General features: G+C 40.9%; 1 protein-coding gene and 1 long non-coding RNA gene across 3 annotated transcripts in view; one reads left to right on the top strand and one right to left on the bottom strand.

The window, feature by feature from the left end:
* Window positions 1-5,685, top strand: part of thsd7aa (thrombospondin, type I, domain containing 7Aa) — a 213,050-nt gene extending 207,365 nt beyond the window's left edge. Inside the window, exon 28 of one of the 2 annotated variants that reach the window (XM_032535292.1) lies at window positions 4,602-5,685. In XM_032535292.1, the coding sequence (XP_032391183.1) occupies window positions 4,602-4,689 (88 nt within the window). In that variant the 3' untranslated portion in view covers window positions 4,690-5,685. Of the gene's footprint in view, window positions 1-937; window positions 1,379-4,601 lie in introns of those variants that run through there. The other variant, XM_032535291.1, reaches the window with a different exon arrangement.
* LOC116701556 (uncharacterized) overlaps window positions 1-8,361 on the bottom strand; it is an 11,141-nt gene extending 2,780 nt beyond the window's left edge. The window contains exons 1-2 of the long non-coding RNA XR_004334943.1: window positions 8,120-8,361; window positions 7,260-7,264 (exon numbers count right to left, since the gene is read on the bottom strand). This is a non-coding gene — a long non-coding RNA (uncharacterized LOC116701556). The remainder of the gene's footprint in view (window positions 1-7,259; window positions 7,265-8,119) is intronic.
* Window positions 8,362-18,764: the final 10,403 nt, after the last annotated feature.

The raw sequence follows: 18,764 nt of genomic DNA, 5'->3' as shown, positions 1-18,764 counted from the left end.
ATATATATATATATAAATATGTATGTATATATTGCAATGTATTTGAGTCTTATCTAGCACTCAATGATAAAGTGTGTTACACATTAATTTACATGAATTTCTGAAAAGTGCTTGTTTTGCGTGTGTCTGACAATATTATGGAAAGGATCCCTTCAGAAATAGTCCTTTACCCTACCAGACTCCATTTAAAAAAGCAATACTTTTAGCATGTATAGAGCCAACGTATTTTCATATGTAAATAGGTATACTGTGTGTTTATTTCAGCCAAAACTAGAGTAGTTATGGTTGCAAAAATGGAAAGACAACCTAAAACACAATTCATAGTTTTATTTTGGTTTGGTCGACTTTCAATGAAGTGAATTTTAAGATGCTAAAATTACATTTTATTTAGATTGAGTCTGGTGGGTTTAGCGAACGCAGTTTCCCAGATGGTTTTATGTTTAAAAAAAAGATCTTACTCTTTAACAGAAAGGTTGAAAACCTTAAAATCCCTTTCCATAATGTTGTCAGATACCTACTTAAATATTTATCTGAGCCTGGCAAAGCAAGCACTTTTGAAAGGTAAATACAAGCTGGACAATTTCCCTATTAACTTACATTGTAGCGTGTTTCTCCGCTGCCGACTGCTGCGATCTTTCTTAATACTGGACCGATGTCAAAGATTGTTGTTCCCATCAGTCACTTAGACATATACACATCGGAAAATAGGGTTGAAAAAACGGTAGTTACCCTTTAAGTAACATTTACAATGCAGGGGTTTTACTGAAGTAAAGGATCTGAGTACTTCTTCCACCACTGGTCTAACCTCCATTACATCACTGCTTGTGTTTATTCATTTATCCGGTTCATTTTATTTCTCATTTCACTTTGAGTTCCCTCATCATTTGTCCCTTCATTTCATTACTTTTTTTGTCTCCCCCTCATACTCCCTGCTCAGTAATTGCGAATGTTGCCTTTGCGGCAAGTCAAGTTCCAAGTCCCCCTCAGACGGGGTTTACTGGATGGACCCAAACAGCTACACAGTGCCTTACACCTGTCCTGCCTGCCGGAAACTAGAGCAAGATGAGTTACAGCGGCACGGCCAAATGCTGCAGCAACAGACGCAGCAGCAGCAGCAGCAGCCAGCAGCAGCAGCAGCAGCAGCAGCAGCAGCAGCAGCAGCAGCAGCAGCAGCAGCAATGTGATACGCTGCTCCAACAGCCTCCACCAACACAACAACCACAGCAGCAGTCTCTGCCACCCCCACCACCTCCCTTTGAAACTCTCATCACTTAGCCAGGGCCTCACCTCACTCCTGTAACTCACTGTGCCTGACATTCATTTGTTCCCAAACACATCCAGTGCCTGTTCACTCATATCAGTGGATCACTTCCTGGAGGTGAGCAGTCCATCCAACACATCACATCCCTGCAGGCTTTACTGAGACTGCACTTTATAAGTTGGCTCTTTTTATGCTTTGTATATACGGTATATATACACACACACACACACACACACACACACACACACACACACACACACACACACACACTGTACATTTAGACTTACTTAACTTGCCTTCTCTTAATTAATCTTTTTGGGATGACTCCCGCAAGGAAATTTAAATTTCCAGCATCTGTTTTAGCAAGAAGAATACAGTACAGAAAAAGAAAAAGACAGTATAAAGATAACAATAATAACAGTATAATAATTATAATATAATATTATATTATAATATAATTATAATAATATAATAATAATAATAATTATAATTACAATAATAATAATAATAATAACAATAAAAAAACCTTTGGCTATAAAAATACATAAAAAGACATTTACCATAAAATATCAGTCAAGTATCAGCGTCGAGTCAAGTGTTCAAGTGTCCAGGTATTAATGTGAGTTCAGGTGTGTATGTATGTTTGTGTGTTTGTGTGTGTGTGTGTGTGTGTGTGTGTGTATATATATATATATATATATCACCCAGGAAACGCTTGTTGGCTCCTCGGGAGTGTTTTAATCCAACCCAGCCACGAGTCGCTTTGGGGGCCTAAACTCAACTGTCAACGCCACATGATTCAGACTTTTTTTTGGCTACTCTCCACTAGCACGGCCCCTGAGAGGACCATCATCTGGCAGCACCTGTAGCCGGGTCGCAGTCCCCTATTGGCAGCTGAACAACTGCCGCTGGCTGCCAGCGCCCATCTCGTTCTATGGCGCTATGTGTTCACTTTATTGCTTTATTTACTTTTAAATACTTCTATTTTAGGTATATATATATATTCACATTGGTGAAGCAGCATTGATAACTTTCAGGGGGGATACATTTTGACAAAAATAATTCAGCAGATGCAGTGATAGAGACCTCTTTGTGGTCTAAAGATCATCCCTCCCCCCTCCCCAAATTCATTGTTAATGATAGCTGCTGCCCTGAGTGGTTCCCAGGACACAGACATATATATGTACATATATGTATTATCTCTCCTCTGCTGCCATCTTGTGGTCCTCCATACACATTTCACGTAGACACTCAAGTCATTCTCCTTGTCGTAAGTTTGAGTGGATTTCTCAAAAACAAATTTTACAAAACAAAGTCAAACATCCTATGAGTCATTATGGGCAAACAACATATTTTGTTATTAGGTTTAGAGGACTTCATCTAATGTGACTGTCACATCTTAGTGAATCTAATGACTTTTGGGAAGGTAAAAAAAAACTTATTTCAAAAATTCCATTCTATTCTAACCCATTATTGGAAAGGTTTGAATGAAATGGAAGTCACATTTGGAGTAAATGCAAAGGTCCATGAACTAGAGGGCAACCTGACCAGGCAAGTCAGGAATGTGGAACATAGGTATGCCTCTCACAGTGAAGGACGCTCTAGTTGGGAAAGGTTAAAGCTTGATTTATGCTTCTGCCGGAGTCCACACGGAGCTTTCTCCGTAGCCTATGTGATTGACCTGAAATTTATACTTGTGCTTTGGTGGGTGTGTCAGTCTCTTTAAGAGAATAGCAGGGCCGGCATGTGTGTGCGCGGAGGGAGTGTGTGGTCAAGCGAGTGAGGGAATTTTGGCAATAACCTTTAAAGCGATAACTGACTCTAGAGTCATAGTGAGAGGAACAATGTGTCTCCCCTGTGCTTTCTGACCACGGTGGGAAATATGTAGCAGGAAAAGTTAACCCTCTCATTGATTTAATGTTGAGCAACGTGCATCAATGCGGCATGTAGTTAATTTCTTGAGAGGTTCAATCTACGGTAAAAGGGTCCAGCGCAGGGTCGGTTTACACAGAAGCATAAATTGGCCTTAAAGCGTGATTTATGGTTCTGTGTTAAGTCAACGTTGTAGTTGTGTACATACACTCACCTAAAGGATTGTTACCAACACCTGTTCAATTTCTCATTATTGCAATTATCTAATCAACCAATCACATGGCAGTTGGTTCAATGCATCTAGGGGTGTGGTACTGGTCAAGACAATCTCCTGAACTCCAAACTGAATGTCAGAATGGGAAAGAAAGGTGATTTAAGCAATTTTGAGCGTAGCATGGTTGTTGGTGCCGGTGCCAGACGGGCCGGTCTGAGTATTTCCAAATCTGATTTTCACGCACAACCATTTCTAGGGTTTACAAAGAATGGTGTGAAAAATAACCACTCGTTACAACCGAGGTATGCAGATAAGCATTTGTGAAGCCACACAACACTAGAGTTTTTTGGCACACTTTAGGCCCCTTAGTGCCAATTGTTTCTGACCCTGTCCATCCCTTTATGGCCACCATGTACCCGTCCTCTGATGGCTACTTCCAGCAGGATAATGCACCATGCCACAAAGCTCAAATCATTTCAAATTGGTTTCTTGAACATGACAATGAGTTCACTGTACTAAAATGGCCCCCCACAGTCACCAGATCTCAACCCAATATGCATCTTTGGGATGTGGTAGAACGGGAGCTTCGTGCCCTAGATGTGCATCCCACAAATCTCCATCAACTTCAAGATGCTATCCTATCAATATGGGCCAACATTTCTAAAGAATGCTTTCAGCACCTTGTTGAATCAATGCCACATAGATTTAAGGCAGTTCTGAAGGCGAAAGGGGGTCAAACACAGTATTAGTATGGTGTTCCTAATAATCCTATAGGTGAGTGTAGATATGTGGAGATCCCGACCCTACGCTGGACCCTACGGTGCACCTCTTAAGAAATGTAACTACACGTCGCGGCGAGGCACGTTGCTCGGTCGTGGCTTGGTAGCGCTGCATTTTCTCCAAAATCATTTCCTGGTTCTCCTTCTCCATAAACAACATGAAATCAAGGAGAGGACTGCTACAGATTTTACCCAAGCACAGGGGAGACACTTTGTTTCTCTCACCATGACTCTAGAGTCGGTCCTCACTCTGAAGATGGCACTCTCTCACTCTCTACCACACCCACACCCACACACACACCAGCCCTGCTATTCTCTAAAATCTAAGAGATCTACGCACACGCCAATGCACAAGTAGAAACTCCAGGCCACTTATGTAGGCTAGGGCTAAAGCTCTGCGTGGAGCCTCTGCAGGATGGAAGCTGAACGGTTGGGTCTGAGTCTCTAAACATGCCTTCCCTCTTGTTTTTTGTAGCAAAAAGCCAAAGAAGCCGCAGCGACGGCAGATGAACAACAGACTGAAGCCGCTAACTCTGGCCTACGACGGAGACGCCGACATGTAGAAGTCTTCCTGCTGACCACAGTGACCTACAGACATTCGTCCTACTGCAGGACACACAGGGTTACTATGGAAACCCTTGATGTCAGGGCTGCCGCTGGGCATTGTTCAACCTTCATTTGGACCCCACGGGGGGATGATTCTGCCAGAAAGAGAAAAAAAAAAACCTCAAAGTTCAAGAACCAGAATCCATGTCCATTAGCAGCCTTGGTGTTGCCGTCCTCTATTTTTAATTTCCATTTTGATACTTTGTTTCACAAGAGCCTTCATTAATTCTTTATCTTCTTCTGGAAGTTTGCCTTTGCTTCTCTGCCATCTACTACCGCCGGTAACATCCAAATTAATGGTCGTTGGGAAGGGGGTGGGGGGGAACCAAAACAAAGATAAGCTCTAAAAGCACAAATCTTCATTTGTCTTTTTATTAATTTTGTCACAGCTGAGTGGGATCATGTAGGTTACCAAGGACACTTGTCAGTCTTTGTGTCATTAAGAACAGATCGATGCGTCTGTGTGAATGTGGCTTGGGTCCGTCTCACAAGAACGAGAACACCAGAGAACATACCGTAGTAACGTCATGATTCCCAGAGCATTATCACTTCTGCCTGTCTCTCCTTTCTCCGTTTTCAGGCATAATTTTGCACTATATTAGTGCAGCATGATATGTACTTATGTCTAGCTTCGCCATAGGAAACTGCCTCTCTCAATACAAGATGGTGTACAGTCTTGTGCTAGAAATGTAAAAAAAAAAAGACAGAACAGACAGAACTCACCAATGTCTGTTTATATGTTTCTTCTATTACCTCTTATGTGTGATACAATGGGACTAAATGTAAATAGGAATTTTTTTCTGAGCTCTTAACTTTACCTTTCTAGTATGTACAGCTACACGTCCCAAACGCTGCCTGAGTTCAATTATTCTCTCAAGATTGTCTGACTGTGGCTTAAGACCGTGATCTATGACTTTTATTAATTATTGACAGACATTGCTGTCATTGATTCCTGATTGGCCTGTCATTTCTTAAAATTCCCCTGGGCTTCAATCGGTTTAGTTCTGTGCAAATTTCCCAATGTTTGTCATGGTTGTTGTTTTTCCCCCCCCCCCAATGCAGACCACATAGTCTGTGTAATGTCATGAATAATGATTGGGCTGTGTGTGACCACCTTCTTCTGGATATCTACTCAATTTACATGCATGGATTAAAAAGTTTGGGGGTTTTAATCGAGCACAGGACCAAAACTGCTGCCCCTGTTCTGGCTTGGATAGAAACTATGCAGTTGATGTAGGGTCAGGCATGATTTTGGGCCATAATAGCACCAAGGGCGTTTTCACACGCTTAGTTCAGCTGAATCGAACTAGAGTTTGTTTGCCCCGCGGGTGCGGTTCGTTTGGGCAGATGAGAATGCAGAAATCAAACTCTGGTGCGCACCAAAAGCGGATTAAACAAGCGTACCAAGACCTGCTTGAAGAGGTGGTCTCGATATGCTGTCAATCGAACTCTAGAGTGGTTTGTTTGTGTTGAGAACGTGATCTGTACTCAAACCGCACCAACTATACAAACTCAGCAAGTCTGAGCTAATGTCTCCTGTAGTCAGGTAGCTTAGCAGTCTGAGCTAATGTCTCCTGTAGTCAGGTAGCTTAGCAGTCTGAGCTAATGCCTCCTGTAGTCAGGTAGCTTAGCAGTCTGAGCTAATGTCTCCTGTAGTCAGGTACCTTAGCAGTCTGAGCTAATATCTCCTGGAGTCAGGTAGCTTAGCAGTCTGAGCTAATGCCTCTTGTAGTCAGGTAGCTCAGCAGTCTGAGCTAATGTCTCCTGTAGTCAGGTAGCTTAGCAGTCTGAGCTAATGTCTCCTGTAGTCAGGTAGCTTAGCAGTCTGAGCTAATGCCTCCTGTAGTCAGGTAGCTTAGCAGTCTGAGCTAATGTCTCCTGTAGTCAGGTACCTTAGCAGTCTGAGCTAATATCTCCTGGAGTCAGGTAGCTTAGCAGTCTGAGCTAATGCCTCTTGTAGTCAGGTAGCTCAGCAGTCTGAGCTAATGTCTCCTGTAGTCAGGTAGCTTAGCAGTCTGAGCTAATGTCTCCTGTAGTCAGGTAGCTCAGCAGTCTGAGCTAATGTCTCCTGGAGTCAGGTAGCTTAGCAGTCTGAGCTAATGTCTCCTGTAGTCAGGTGTGTTCAGCAGTCTGAGCTAATGCGTCCTGTAGACAGGTAGCTTAGCAATCTGAGCTAATGTCTCCTGTAGTCAGGTGTTTTCAGCAGTCTGCGATGAGATAGAGCAGCAACCTGTAGCAGCTTTCAGTGTTTCTATCACACAAATGGACTGGGGTCAAGCTCGCCGTCTGTCACTCGTATCTCCGTGGTCAAACCAACTGCCGCTAAAGTTGGAGCAGAGTGAAGTCTATGTGACCAGAGCAGACGTAGTAACATCTCCCGTTGACCAGAGCAAACGTATTAACGTCTCTCGGGGACCAGAGCAGACGTAGTAACTTGTCTCGGTGACCAGAGCAGACGTAGTAATGTCTCAAACAATGTCTGATCATTTTAATGAAATGAGCTGGTTTAACCACTAGACCAAAAGACAGGCCCTTCTTTCTGTATTTACTTTCTTGCTCCCGTCCCCAGACATATCCGACCAATAGGAGGGCTGGACGTTTTTGCCTAATTTGTAATCACGCAATTTGGTACGCTTGGATTTTTCCAGGTGTGAAACCAAACCAAAACAACCGAAGGAAAGCGCTCCAGGTTTACTAACTCACCAACTGATTCAGACCAAAGCAAACAAACTACAGGTGTGAAAACGCCCTGATAGAAACCCCTTCCATTATGAAACCCTTTAGCTGTGATATGGGAAGAAGGAAAGTAAACAACCTGATGGAGGATCATTTTTTTTGACTCTTTGCTTAAAATATGTAGGTTGGTATGTGTAAAGGCCTGTGACATTTGAGTTTAGACATTCATCATTGAAGTCAGTTGAAATAAATCTGAATTCTGAGTTAGACTAAGAAAGGTGTCAGACTTTGCACTGAAAAATGTCAGAAGCCATACATTCAAGAATTAAAATTAGTAATCAAAATTCCTTCCTTCTTAAAGGTGTCGGTATGCTTTTAATGAAGTAGTTCATGCAATGGATTGCCCGACTGTCTGAAGGCCAAAGTGTTCTGCATGGCCGTGGTAGTCTCCTCCTGGCTGCATCTCAATGTCTCCACCTATGTCCAACAACTCTTGTGTCTAAACACAAGTAATGTGGAAAACAAGCACATACTCTCCAACAGTCATGGTAATAGACTTTGCCCTGTGCACCCCCCGTTGTCTTTATCATTCTTCACACAACTACTTCTGACATCCACATACTTGGCCATTGGCTTGATAAAGTGTGTGCGTGGGGGGGTGCCCTTCTCCACACACCTTTCAGGCGTCAGATTGAGTGCGAGGTGTGTGACCGTTTCTAGCTTTTGGCAGGCCCTATGCAAGATGCTGTTTGGGGGCCCCTATTTTGTCAAACTATGATGATCCTTATAGATGATCTGTGGAGATGCATCAATCCGTTACACTTTAGGAGGAAAACAAGCTAGATTCGTAAAAAAACCTCTCAAATTCAAATAAAACAACTAAGTTGACCCAAGCAATTTAAACCTACAGACTATGATAGTAACAGTTAACAATGAGGCTCCTCTAAGTCAATAACATGTTTATTTTAAAATGTGTAGAACAAAGAAGTCTACTTGGTAGTGGTTGAACTTGCAGCTTGGGGGCCCCCTAGTGGCTGTGGGGGCCCTATGCATCCGCATAGTCCGCACTTTTACTAACCGATATCCAAGGCCACTTCACGCAGTGATTGGACCGCTGCAGAGGTGAAAACGACTTTACACTTACTCTCCTTCTCTGTCTCTCTCTCTTTACATTCATTGTGTTTCTTTCAAAACCTTCAGGTACTAACTGTTAAATCAAGTGGCCCAGTGAAAATAAGAAAAGCCAGAAACAAATGCTTGTTCTTGTTACCAGCCTGAACACATTGTTCATGACGTGTATAAATTTCCATTGACCTGGTACTTTGGTAACTATTTATCTATTATTTCTTGATAAAAATTGCCCCACTTTAAACTTAAGTATCATGAATGTTGCCTTGGTAGTCACACACCGTTTTGAAGGCAACGTTAGGGTGGAAAATGCAGACATTTGAAATTTGGGAGGCTAGAGCATTTCATTTAAAGAGGAAGTGCATGTTTTTTTTAAAAGGATCGGGTCCCAGAATCAGGGTCGAACCAGAATTCAGATTTCCATACTTGTTTTGTTCACAGCATCCAGTCTAAATTGTTTATGAATCACACGCGATAACGTTATTAAAATGGACATGTTATTTGTGCTTATTAGATCCCTTTTGATGATGTTTAACCATTTATAAGCCATCAGGGTTTGGTAACAAATGTTAGTGAGTCATATATAGTATAGCTTTTTTTCTTTACAACAATTCCCTAAGTCTGCAGGTATACATTGAAGTTATTAATCTGTTATCAGTCACCCAAAAGGTGATTCTTGGCTCATTTTGAATTTACACAGGTCTCCATGAGATGTCCTGTCTCTGTCTATCAACTTGTATCAGTAGTTCTTTCTGCTGATACAAAATCAGTTCCGGAGAAATCATTGTATTTATTTATTGACTTGTATTTTGAAGCTAAAAGTCCAGCCAGCCAAAGTGAACACACCGTTATTTATCAGTATGAGACATCATATCATTGCCAGAGAATGGCCGTTTAATAGTCTGTTTTAATAGTTTGTTGCTGGTAATTTGACGGAATGTTTAATTTATATCTCTTGGAATATGAGTTGTAAATAAGGTGCTAAATATTTCTTTTTTTAATTTATTGTTCATGTACCATAATGTGTTTCCTTTTTTTAATGCACAAGATGTTATGCAAAAAAAAAAAAGAAAAGAATAAAAATAATACTGGGGGCGTGACTGTGGGTGGGCTAAAAGCGATACTCTTAACCTTGTGAAAAACCAAGTCGCTGATGAACTCTGTCCTTTTCCTACTGTTTGTTTATATGTATTTGACTAATTGCTGATAATAAACAAGGGAAATATTTGAAAGTGTTGTCATATTATTTAAAAGCATCTTCAATGTCTGATGTGAAATTAAGCAATTTTACATCAGTTTGTTTTTTTGTTTATGTCATTATTGGCACAAAGCATCACTGAAATGCCAGTAATATGACGTTAAACCAAACCATTGAGTGTAATATTGGCGATTATACAACAACAGTTACTAACAAAATAAAAGTTTTAATTTAACTGTATTCATATTGTGGGGCAATTTGCTCTCAAAATATTAAAAAAAGCCACAGTGGCAACTTCCCTCCCTGTTTAGTCAGCCAGCCAATTTAAGCTTACGATAGCTTTGTAGCAATCCTGGGATTTCCAAAACTGTATAATTACTAGGGGTGATCCAAGTACCCGGCTGAAACGAGTATCCGGTACGGATAAAGCACTTTTGCCGAGTACCAGTGTTATCTGAGTAATATGAGTCAATATCCGTGCTCGGATTGAATACAACTCCTCAACTGGCCGCGCAGCGTTCTGTGATAATAACAGCGCCCCCCCCATCTACAAACCCGCTCGGATCAATCACACACACAGAAAAAGGAGAAATGTTCTCCCTCTCTCTCTCTCTTCTCTCTCTCTCTCTCTCTCTGCTCTCTCTCTCTTCTCTCTCTCTCTCTCTCCCCCTCCATCAGTCATCAGTCTGCGGATATGTTCCGTTAACGTTAGGGTTTCTTCAGCTTCAGGTTTGTTTTTAACTTCGATTTGTAGTCCTTACATAGTAACCAGTAGATTTCGGTGGTGAACGTGGGGTTTGTAGTCCTTACATAGTAACCAGTAGATTTTCTGGTGAACGTGGGGTTTGTAGTCTTACATAGTAACCAGTAGATTTCTGGTGAACGTGGGGTTTGTAGTCCGTCATACGTAACCAGTAGATTTGTCTGGGTGAACCGTGGGGTTTGTAGTCCTTACATTAGTAACCAGTTAGGATTTCTGGTGAACGTGGGTTTCAGAAGTGCTGCTTGGTTTAAATGGACTCACGTTGCGTCTCTGCCATCGGAGATTTTTTTTTTACTGCAGCTGCCCCCCCCGCCCCGTTCTCTCTCTACTCACCACACACACACACACACACACACACCACACACACACACACACCACACACACACACACACACAATATACCTTGTGTGGAAATAAAAAAATAAAAAAAATAATAAAGAACCAAAAACAAAAAAAATCCACTGATCATAAAAAAATAAAAAGTTAAAAAAAGAAAGTTAATTGAGTATGAAACTCTTGGTCATTACATTTTACTCATAATTGCAACCGCATGTGTTGTATTCATTGTTGCAAACGTTCTGTATATAGTTTGTTTGTTACCATGAAACACCATTGATCTGAAGCTGATGCTGTCATGTAAATAGTTTTCAACATCAGCATAAAATAACAATTTTGATCAACTCATATCAATTGCATGCTTAATAACTACCGGTTAAAGCCCCCGCACATTTCAAGAGAACCCGACCCACTTCCGGGTTAAATATGACCATTCCGGTTTAGGCCCGCCCAGTCCGAGTACGGATACAGATACAGATAATGCTGTACTCGCTCATCCCTAATAATTACCTCAAATATAAGCACCAAACTCTTTCGCTAGCTCTATTCTTTTGTAACGACAATTTCTGCTGGATAGATGTAGATAATATAATAATAACATATGTCAGCAAACTTAAAACAACAGAGATGATTACCTGTCCCTGTAGAACATTAGCAAAGCCCGTCTATGGAAAGCCTGTTGACTCCCTATTCAGCCCCATTGTACCAAATTTGGTTGTAGTTCCACCAAAGTTCCATTCATCACGGTCCACTGCAAAATGAATGGGAGTCTATGGATACAGATGGATAAATATGTCTCTTTTGTGTGATTGTCGTTGAGAAATCTCAGATTTGATTGTAGTTTATGCAAACTCAACATGGATTATAGGTCGAAAGTTGAATGAATGAGTACTTATGTCCTTTCGATTTCTATCAGGTTGAGTCGAAAAAACATTATTTTACATCAACAGATTTAGCTTCTGTACGCTAGCAGCTATTTTTACAGGCACAGCAGAGCCAAACATTTCCAGTGAAACTTAACTTCAGAGCATTGTAACGAATACGTTGTTTAATTCGATGAATCACTTTAGGCTATATACTAGTTGGAGAGCTTGTGTATTCTACTGTGGTCCTGATATGCATACATGTTGTCACAGCCCGGTCTGTGACCTCCAGGGGCCTGTTGCACAAAACTAGGATAAGGGATTAAGCCGGGATATTCAAGTTATCTTTGACTCGGTTGCACAAAACCATATTGAATTCAACCCAGCCAAGTAACCATGGAGGTTTATTCTTTGCGGCTAGCCTGGTCCAGAGCAGGCTAACAGCCAGGCTAAGATTAATCCTCCCCCACGGGGCCTGTTCACGAAAGAGAATAAAGATATCCAGGATAAGTGAAAAAGGCACCTTGACTTAGTTGATACTGCTCATCCGGCTTAATGGTTGACACGTTTGCCGAGCCAGGGAACAGGTGGAGCTATGTCAAGCCAGGTGTAGATAGCCAGGATTAAGTGCACGTTCAAGGCTTTCAAATAGACCACGGTATCAATCACAGATTTACTGATGCAGAGATGAGAAGACGCATGGCCAAATGTTTCACCCAATGAGCAGCCTCTTCTAATGGAAAATAACGAGGAGGGAAGAATGGAAAAAGGGAAATACGGCTCTTATCAAAAAAGAGAAAAAAGCCAACATAGCGGGAACCCACTGAATGTGTGGGGGTTTAAAAATATCTACTTTGCTCAAACGTGAGCAGAGGGAACTAATGTTCCTCGGGAAATGGACCCTACGGACTTTAGGCTTAATTTAAAACCCTTCTTCACAACGTGAGTCCATGTTTTACAACCATGCACAAATCTCTATAATCTATATCTAATTCTTTGTCGACTTAATGGTTCATAAGAACAATAAGAAGGGACAACAACTAAAAAAAAAGTAAATGACTTCAATACACGCTGTGAACATATGTGGAAAACAATAAACATGAATCTAGCATATTTAAAGTAATTAAAACACAGTGTACCCTACAACTTTGTAAAAATGTGGAGTGACTATAGGCTAAGTAGATATTTTTACACCCTCACACATTCAGTCGGGTCCGCTATGTTGGGCTTTTTCTCTCCGTTTGATAAAAGCCGTATTTCCCTTTTTGCATATTATATTCTTCACTTCCTGTTACTTTCCATTAGAAGCTGCTGCTCATTGGGTGAAGCATGTGGCGCATGCGTCTTCTACATTTCTGCATCAGTAAATCTGTGATCGATACCGTGGTGACATAGCTTCACCTGTTCATCCTGGCTCGGCAAACGTGCAACCGGTTAAGCCACGATGAGCAGGTCACACTAAGTCAAGCTGCGCTTTTTCACTTATCCTGGATATCTTTATTCTACTTTCGTGCAACAGGCCCCAGATTCCCTGTGTTTCCTGTTTGTTTTTCCCAGTCAGTCTTTCCTTGTGTCTCCTCCCCCATGTGTGGCGTGTGTGTGTGTGTGTGTGTGTGTGTGTGTCTGTGTGTGGAATGTGTTAATTCCTCTGCAGGGGCGTGGCACAGCTGGCCTTATCAGGCACACCTGACTACTATCTCAATCAATCAATCAACAGTACAAGAAACCCAGCTCTCCAGTCACTCGTTGACAGATTTTTTCCACTCACCATGTGGTAATCTCCTCAGGCCTTCATTTTCAGTGTTTCAGTTTCTAGTGAGAAATCTTCGATTTGGAATTTGTCATACTGCTAGTAAGTAACTATGTCTCATCTGCAGCACCTGCCTAATCTCATCCACTGCCATTGCCTGCCACGCTCTCTCACCACCTGTAAACCTCCGCTTCCATCAGGATTGCATCCACACCACCATCCACTCACTCTTTGACTTATTTCCACCAACCATCTGCAAATCACTTAACATCAAGTCTGTCTTCTGAATCTGCTTCTGGGGTCCACACTAGAGCTTACTGTAAAAGAACAATCTGGTCACAACATGGATCCCACAGATTCAGACGCACTTCGCCAAGCCTTATCCTCACAAGGAGCTATAGTGGGACAACATGAAAAGGTACTTTAAGATATCCTGAATTAATTGTGGAAAAAGGACAGACAATCAGACCAGCTAAAGTGAAAGCGGTGGAGGACTGGCCTAAGCCGGAGAACAGAAAGGAAACTCAGTTTTCTGGGGTTCGCCAATTTCTACCAGAGGTTCATCAGGGATTACAGTAAGGTGGCCGCTCCTCTCAGCTCCAATGCAAAGCCATTCACTTGGACCCCTGAAGCTGAACAAGCTTTTGCTAAGCTAAAAACACTGTTCACTATCGCCCCTATATTGACTCATCCAGATCCATTACTACAGTGTGTTGCTGTGTTTGTGTGACAGTCCTCCATGGAGATTTTTTCTTACCAGAGACAACTTTGAACTTAGTGGAAGCAATGGCATCAATAACATTTGTAATTTTACACTAAACGGTTTAGGGCCAAACTACACAATGAACCACCCAGACCTCTCTGGTCGTCTGGGACAGGTCTGTTCTCTGTCCCCAGAGTCAGAACTAACGGGGGGAAGCAGCGTTCAGTTTCTATACTCCTCATATCTGGAATTAACTCCCAGAAAACTGCAAATCCGCTGCTACTCTGTTCTTTTAAATCAAGGCTGAAGACCTTTCTTTTTAATGTTGCCTTTTTTTGTTTAATTTCTTATACTGCACTGTAACTTTTATTCTTGTGCTTTATCTGTTTTTATTTTTTACTGTTTAAGTGTTTTTGTGTAAAGCACTTTGAATTGCACTGTGTGTGTGTGGCGCGTGTGTGTGTGTGTGCAGCTGGCATTATCAGGCACACCTGACTACTATCACAATCAACAGCAGTACAAGAAACCCAGCTCTCCAGTCACTCATCACCAAATCGTTTTTACACTCACCACGTGGGTAACTCATCACGCCTTCATTTTTGGTGGTCTAGTGAGAAATCTTAGTTTTGGACTTTATCATACTGCTAGTACTCATCTAGCTAGTCTCATTTGCAGCACCTGCCTAATCTCATCCACTGCCATTGCCTGCCACACTCTCTCACCACCTGTAAACCTCCACTTCTATCAGGATTGTTTCTACGCCACCATCCACTCACTCTCTGACTTATTTCCACCAAAAGTCAATAAACCATCTTCAACTTTAACATCAAGTCTGTGTTCTGAATCTGCTTCCGGGCTCCACACTAGACCTTACTTTAACACGTTTTGAAACAGGTTTTTATTTCAACTCCGTAATGTTGACAGAGAAATAGCAGAGGGATATTTTAAGTGACGACTGAAATAGCCCTGTGTGTGATGTCTTTTGAGCACGTTCTAAATGTCTAGTGACCAATAAGATTGCTTGGTTGGATCTATTAGTATAATGTTGGGGTGTTGACAAAGGGTTATAGGAATACAAGTTTAGTTTTTCTGTCAGTACTTCACGCTGTGTAGCCCACAGGGATTATGACATGTTAGATGCTGTTTGTTTTTGCATAGTATTAAAAAGCCCAATTGCCTGTAACGTAATGTGTGTTTTATGACACAGGGATTAAGAGGGGGAATGTTTTTTGAAAGCTGTGGTATTTAACCATAACTATCAGTTTAACTGAAGAGCACTGTTGCTTGCTCTGGAGGGAACTACTAGAACTGGGTCTCGAGATAACTCTTATGAATTGATACTTTGAATTGAATCACTCTATTGAAAAATGTGTTGACCTAAACCTGATTAAGCCATCTCTACCATTCGGTTTGTTGTAGAATATGATAAAACAAAATCCACTACATGTCGCTGTGTCTTTAAATAGTATGACTTTTCAGTTTGCCTGATACTAAATTTGGCTTTTAGCTGAAAATATGGCTTTTAGCTGAAAATATATAACAATTAATAAATAAATATAAACTAATTAATTATACAAAACTTTGAATCTATTAACACAATGGTTCACTAGACAAACGAGGCCAAGCCCATTTAGGAGACAGGAGTGTGTACGGTGTCAGACCATTGGTATAGCGGTTAATGCGCTACCTTGAAAAAATTGATAAAAAAGCCATGGTATAGTATATTGAAAAAAAGGCCATAGTATGTCAAAATAAAAGTCATACTATAGTATATTGAAAAAAGAGAAAAAAAGTCATAGTATAGTATTTAAAAAAAAAAAGTGATAGAAAAGCCATAGTACAGTATGTTAAAAAAAAAGCCATAGTATGTTAAACTGGGACAAAAGTCCTAGTATAGTACGTAAAAAAAGAGAAAAGCCATAGTATAGTATTTTGAAAAAAGTGATATAGTATATTTATAGAGAATCTTTGACTTCATAAAGTCCTGCTTACCTGCAAGTTTCTGTAATTGTCAACAATGGTAGACTGGTCAGAGTCATAAACCAATATTGGTAAATAATTTAGTTGATTTATACCTTTTTTATGTATTCTTTAACACTAAAGCGGTCACATATGGTTCATAGTTGTACAATCCTCCCAAATATAGTCCAATTTCACTGGACCAGTAACTACATAGTGTACTTTTCCTTCATTTATTTTGCTGAGGTCACTTGTCTGCTGGGAACTTGTGCCACCCACACTGTCGCCCTGCACGGTGCTGTGCATTTCTCCGCTGTGACAAGTGTGTGAATGAAACTATAAGTTTTAGTGATTTAGTGGCTGCCTGGCTGGATAGTTGGCTTGCTTGCTGGGGGGGGGCTCAGTTCTCAGTTCAGCATCACTTGTAGCATATTAGAAAAAAGATTTCCAGTGAATAAAATAGGATTACTAGCCTACTTACTGGATTTTGACAACTACACACATCCTCTTCAAGTACAATTTTGACTATATTATCTGTGTCCCCTTCAATGGTTATTGTGTCCCCACGGACTACAGGACTATGCAGTTATATCAGTTGCTCTTGGCAGGAAGGAGAAGCAAACTCAAGCCTAACTGTGCTGTAATATCACCACCAGAGGTCATTAGAAGACAGCACAAGATGTGCATTCTGCTGAGCTTGATGCAGGCAGGCTGTTGGTCTGGTGATACTACAATGCCTTCACAACATTCAGGAAATTTTCTCTCATTTGTATCTCTATTCTGAGAGGACTGACAATCTTTACACAGGTAGGACAATATTGTCAGTGCTCCATTTAGCTCAGAACTGAACGTAAACCTAACATTTCCAGCCCTTACAGAGACAAATGAGGAGCTTGGAACTGGAAAAGGGATTGGTCAGTGCAAATGAACCGCTGCCATTAGGAATGAAAACAGAAATGTGGCTGAAAACACTCAAAATAAAGTAAGGACACACCGGGAGGTCAAGCATTCTATACTTCTTTTACAACAATGTTTTTGGCAATGGATGGACCCTGAAGGCGGCTGATTCTGTCCTAATGCAGTCATGTGCATAGACAAACAGGTCTAATTATTCTATTCCTCCATTTGTTAAATTGTTGTCCTCTGCTTGTTTAAGTAATGTAATTGCCTTCATTACCAGAGCCCTTGATTATGATCGGATGTTGGAAAGTAAATCAGAGACAGGCTACATGGTTGTGGTCCTCTCATTTAATCAGCACTTCACGTAATCATGTCTCTGTCTTCCAATTAAATTCCTCTGCCAAGAAAAGGCTGCCCAAATCAATTAAGTCATGTTGCAAAACGCACTTCAAACGGGTGACTTTGCTGCGTCCTCAGAGACATCAAGATCTGGCCACAAATGTGATTAAGGATACTAGGTCAAACACTAAAGATCCTCTATGCAGCATTCTTTGTTTCTAAGTTCTGTTCCCCCGCGCCCAAAGATAAAAGATGTCTCCTTTAACTGATAATCTCCTACTGATAAAATAAAGCACTGCCTCAATCACGGAAAGTGGTGGTCTACCTTAAAAAAAAAAAAAGGCTCAGAAAAGGCTGCAAATGCTTTGGTGTGCGAAAGAGAAAAACTACACACATCTCTGATTATGATTTCTGTTTTTTAAATCATTCTTAGCCACTGACAAACCGTTTTTTTCACTGCCTCAGCTGGTGGTGAGAACCATGTGTTCCATGAACTAGTCTTCAGATACCCTATCCTTTAACATCAGCAATCCACACACAGCACACTACTGTTTACCAGCAAGCTGGTCTTTGATGATTTATAGCAAAAGAAACCATAGAAAAAAGACAAGCGTAAGATGTGATGTTGTTTAGTCCAGATCTTAACTGCAGAGTCTTTATTTCCTTTTCAAATTCTCAGATTTTGTCTTTGTGTGGCTGGGAAAAGGATCCTTCCTTAAAACAGATTTTAATCATGGGGAAACGGAGGGAATGCAAAGGGTTTAAGCAGGTGGGATGCAAAAGACCAAGACTAAGGCAGGGTGAGACAGCGACAAGACCAAGACTTTGAGGGGTTGTGACCAAGTCAAAGCCTAGACCAAAGCAGGGCGAGACAGGCAAGACCAAGACCAACAACTGACAAACAGCTGTATTCCTAATATGTATAGCTAATATTAGATAGATACGAGGACATACTCACTCACACACATACAGAAAATACAAGAAATATTCTGAACAAAATGAATCAGATATTTTTCAATAAGCAGAGATAATAATGCCATATATATATATATATATATATATATATAATATATATAATATATATATGGTGCATAAATATACACACTCATAGACATGTTAAACTCCCATAGAGGCAAGCAGATTTTTATTTTAAAAGGCCAGTTATCTCATGGATCCAGGATACTATGCATCCTGATAAAGTTCCCTTGGCTTTTGGAATTAAAATAACCTGCGCCCCCCCCACATCCTCACATACCCTTCACCATACATAGATTGGCATGGTGTTATTTCAGATAGCTTAATAGCTGATTTGTATTGAGAGATGATCTTATGGAAAGTTCCCCATGCCAATCTCTATGTATGGTGAATAGTATGTGATGATGGGGGGGCTATTTTAATTCCAAAGGCCAAGAGAACTT

This window comes from Etheostoma spectabile, chromosome 14, assembly GCF_008692095.1.
Source record: "Etheostoma spectabile isolate EspeVRDwgs_2016 chromosome 14, UIUC_Espe_1.0, whole genome shotgun sequence".
Taxonomy (NCBI): Eukaryota; Metazoa; Chordata; class Actinopteri; order Perciformes; family Percidae; genus Etheostoma; species Etheostoma spectabile.
Note: the sequence above shows the minus strand (reverse complement) of the source record. Positions and strands in the feature narration are given on the sequence as shown.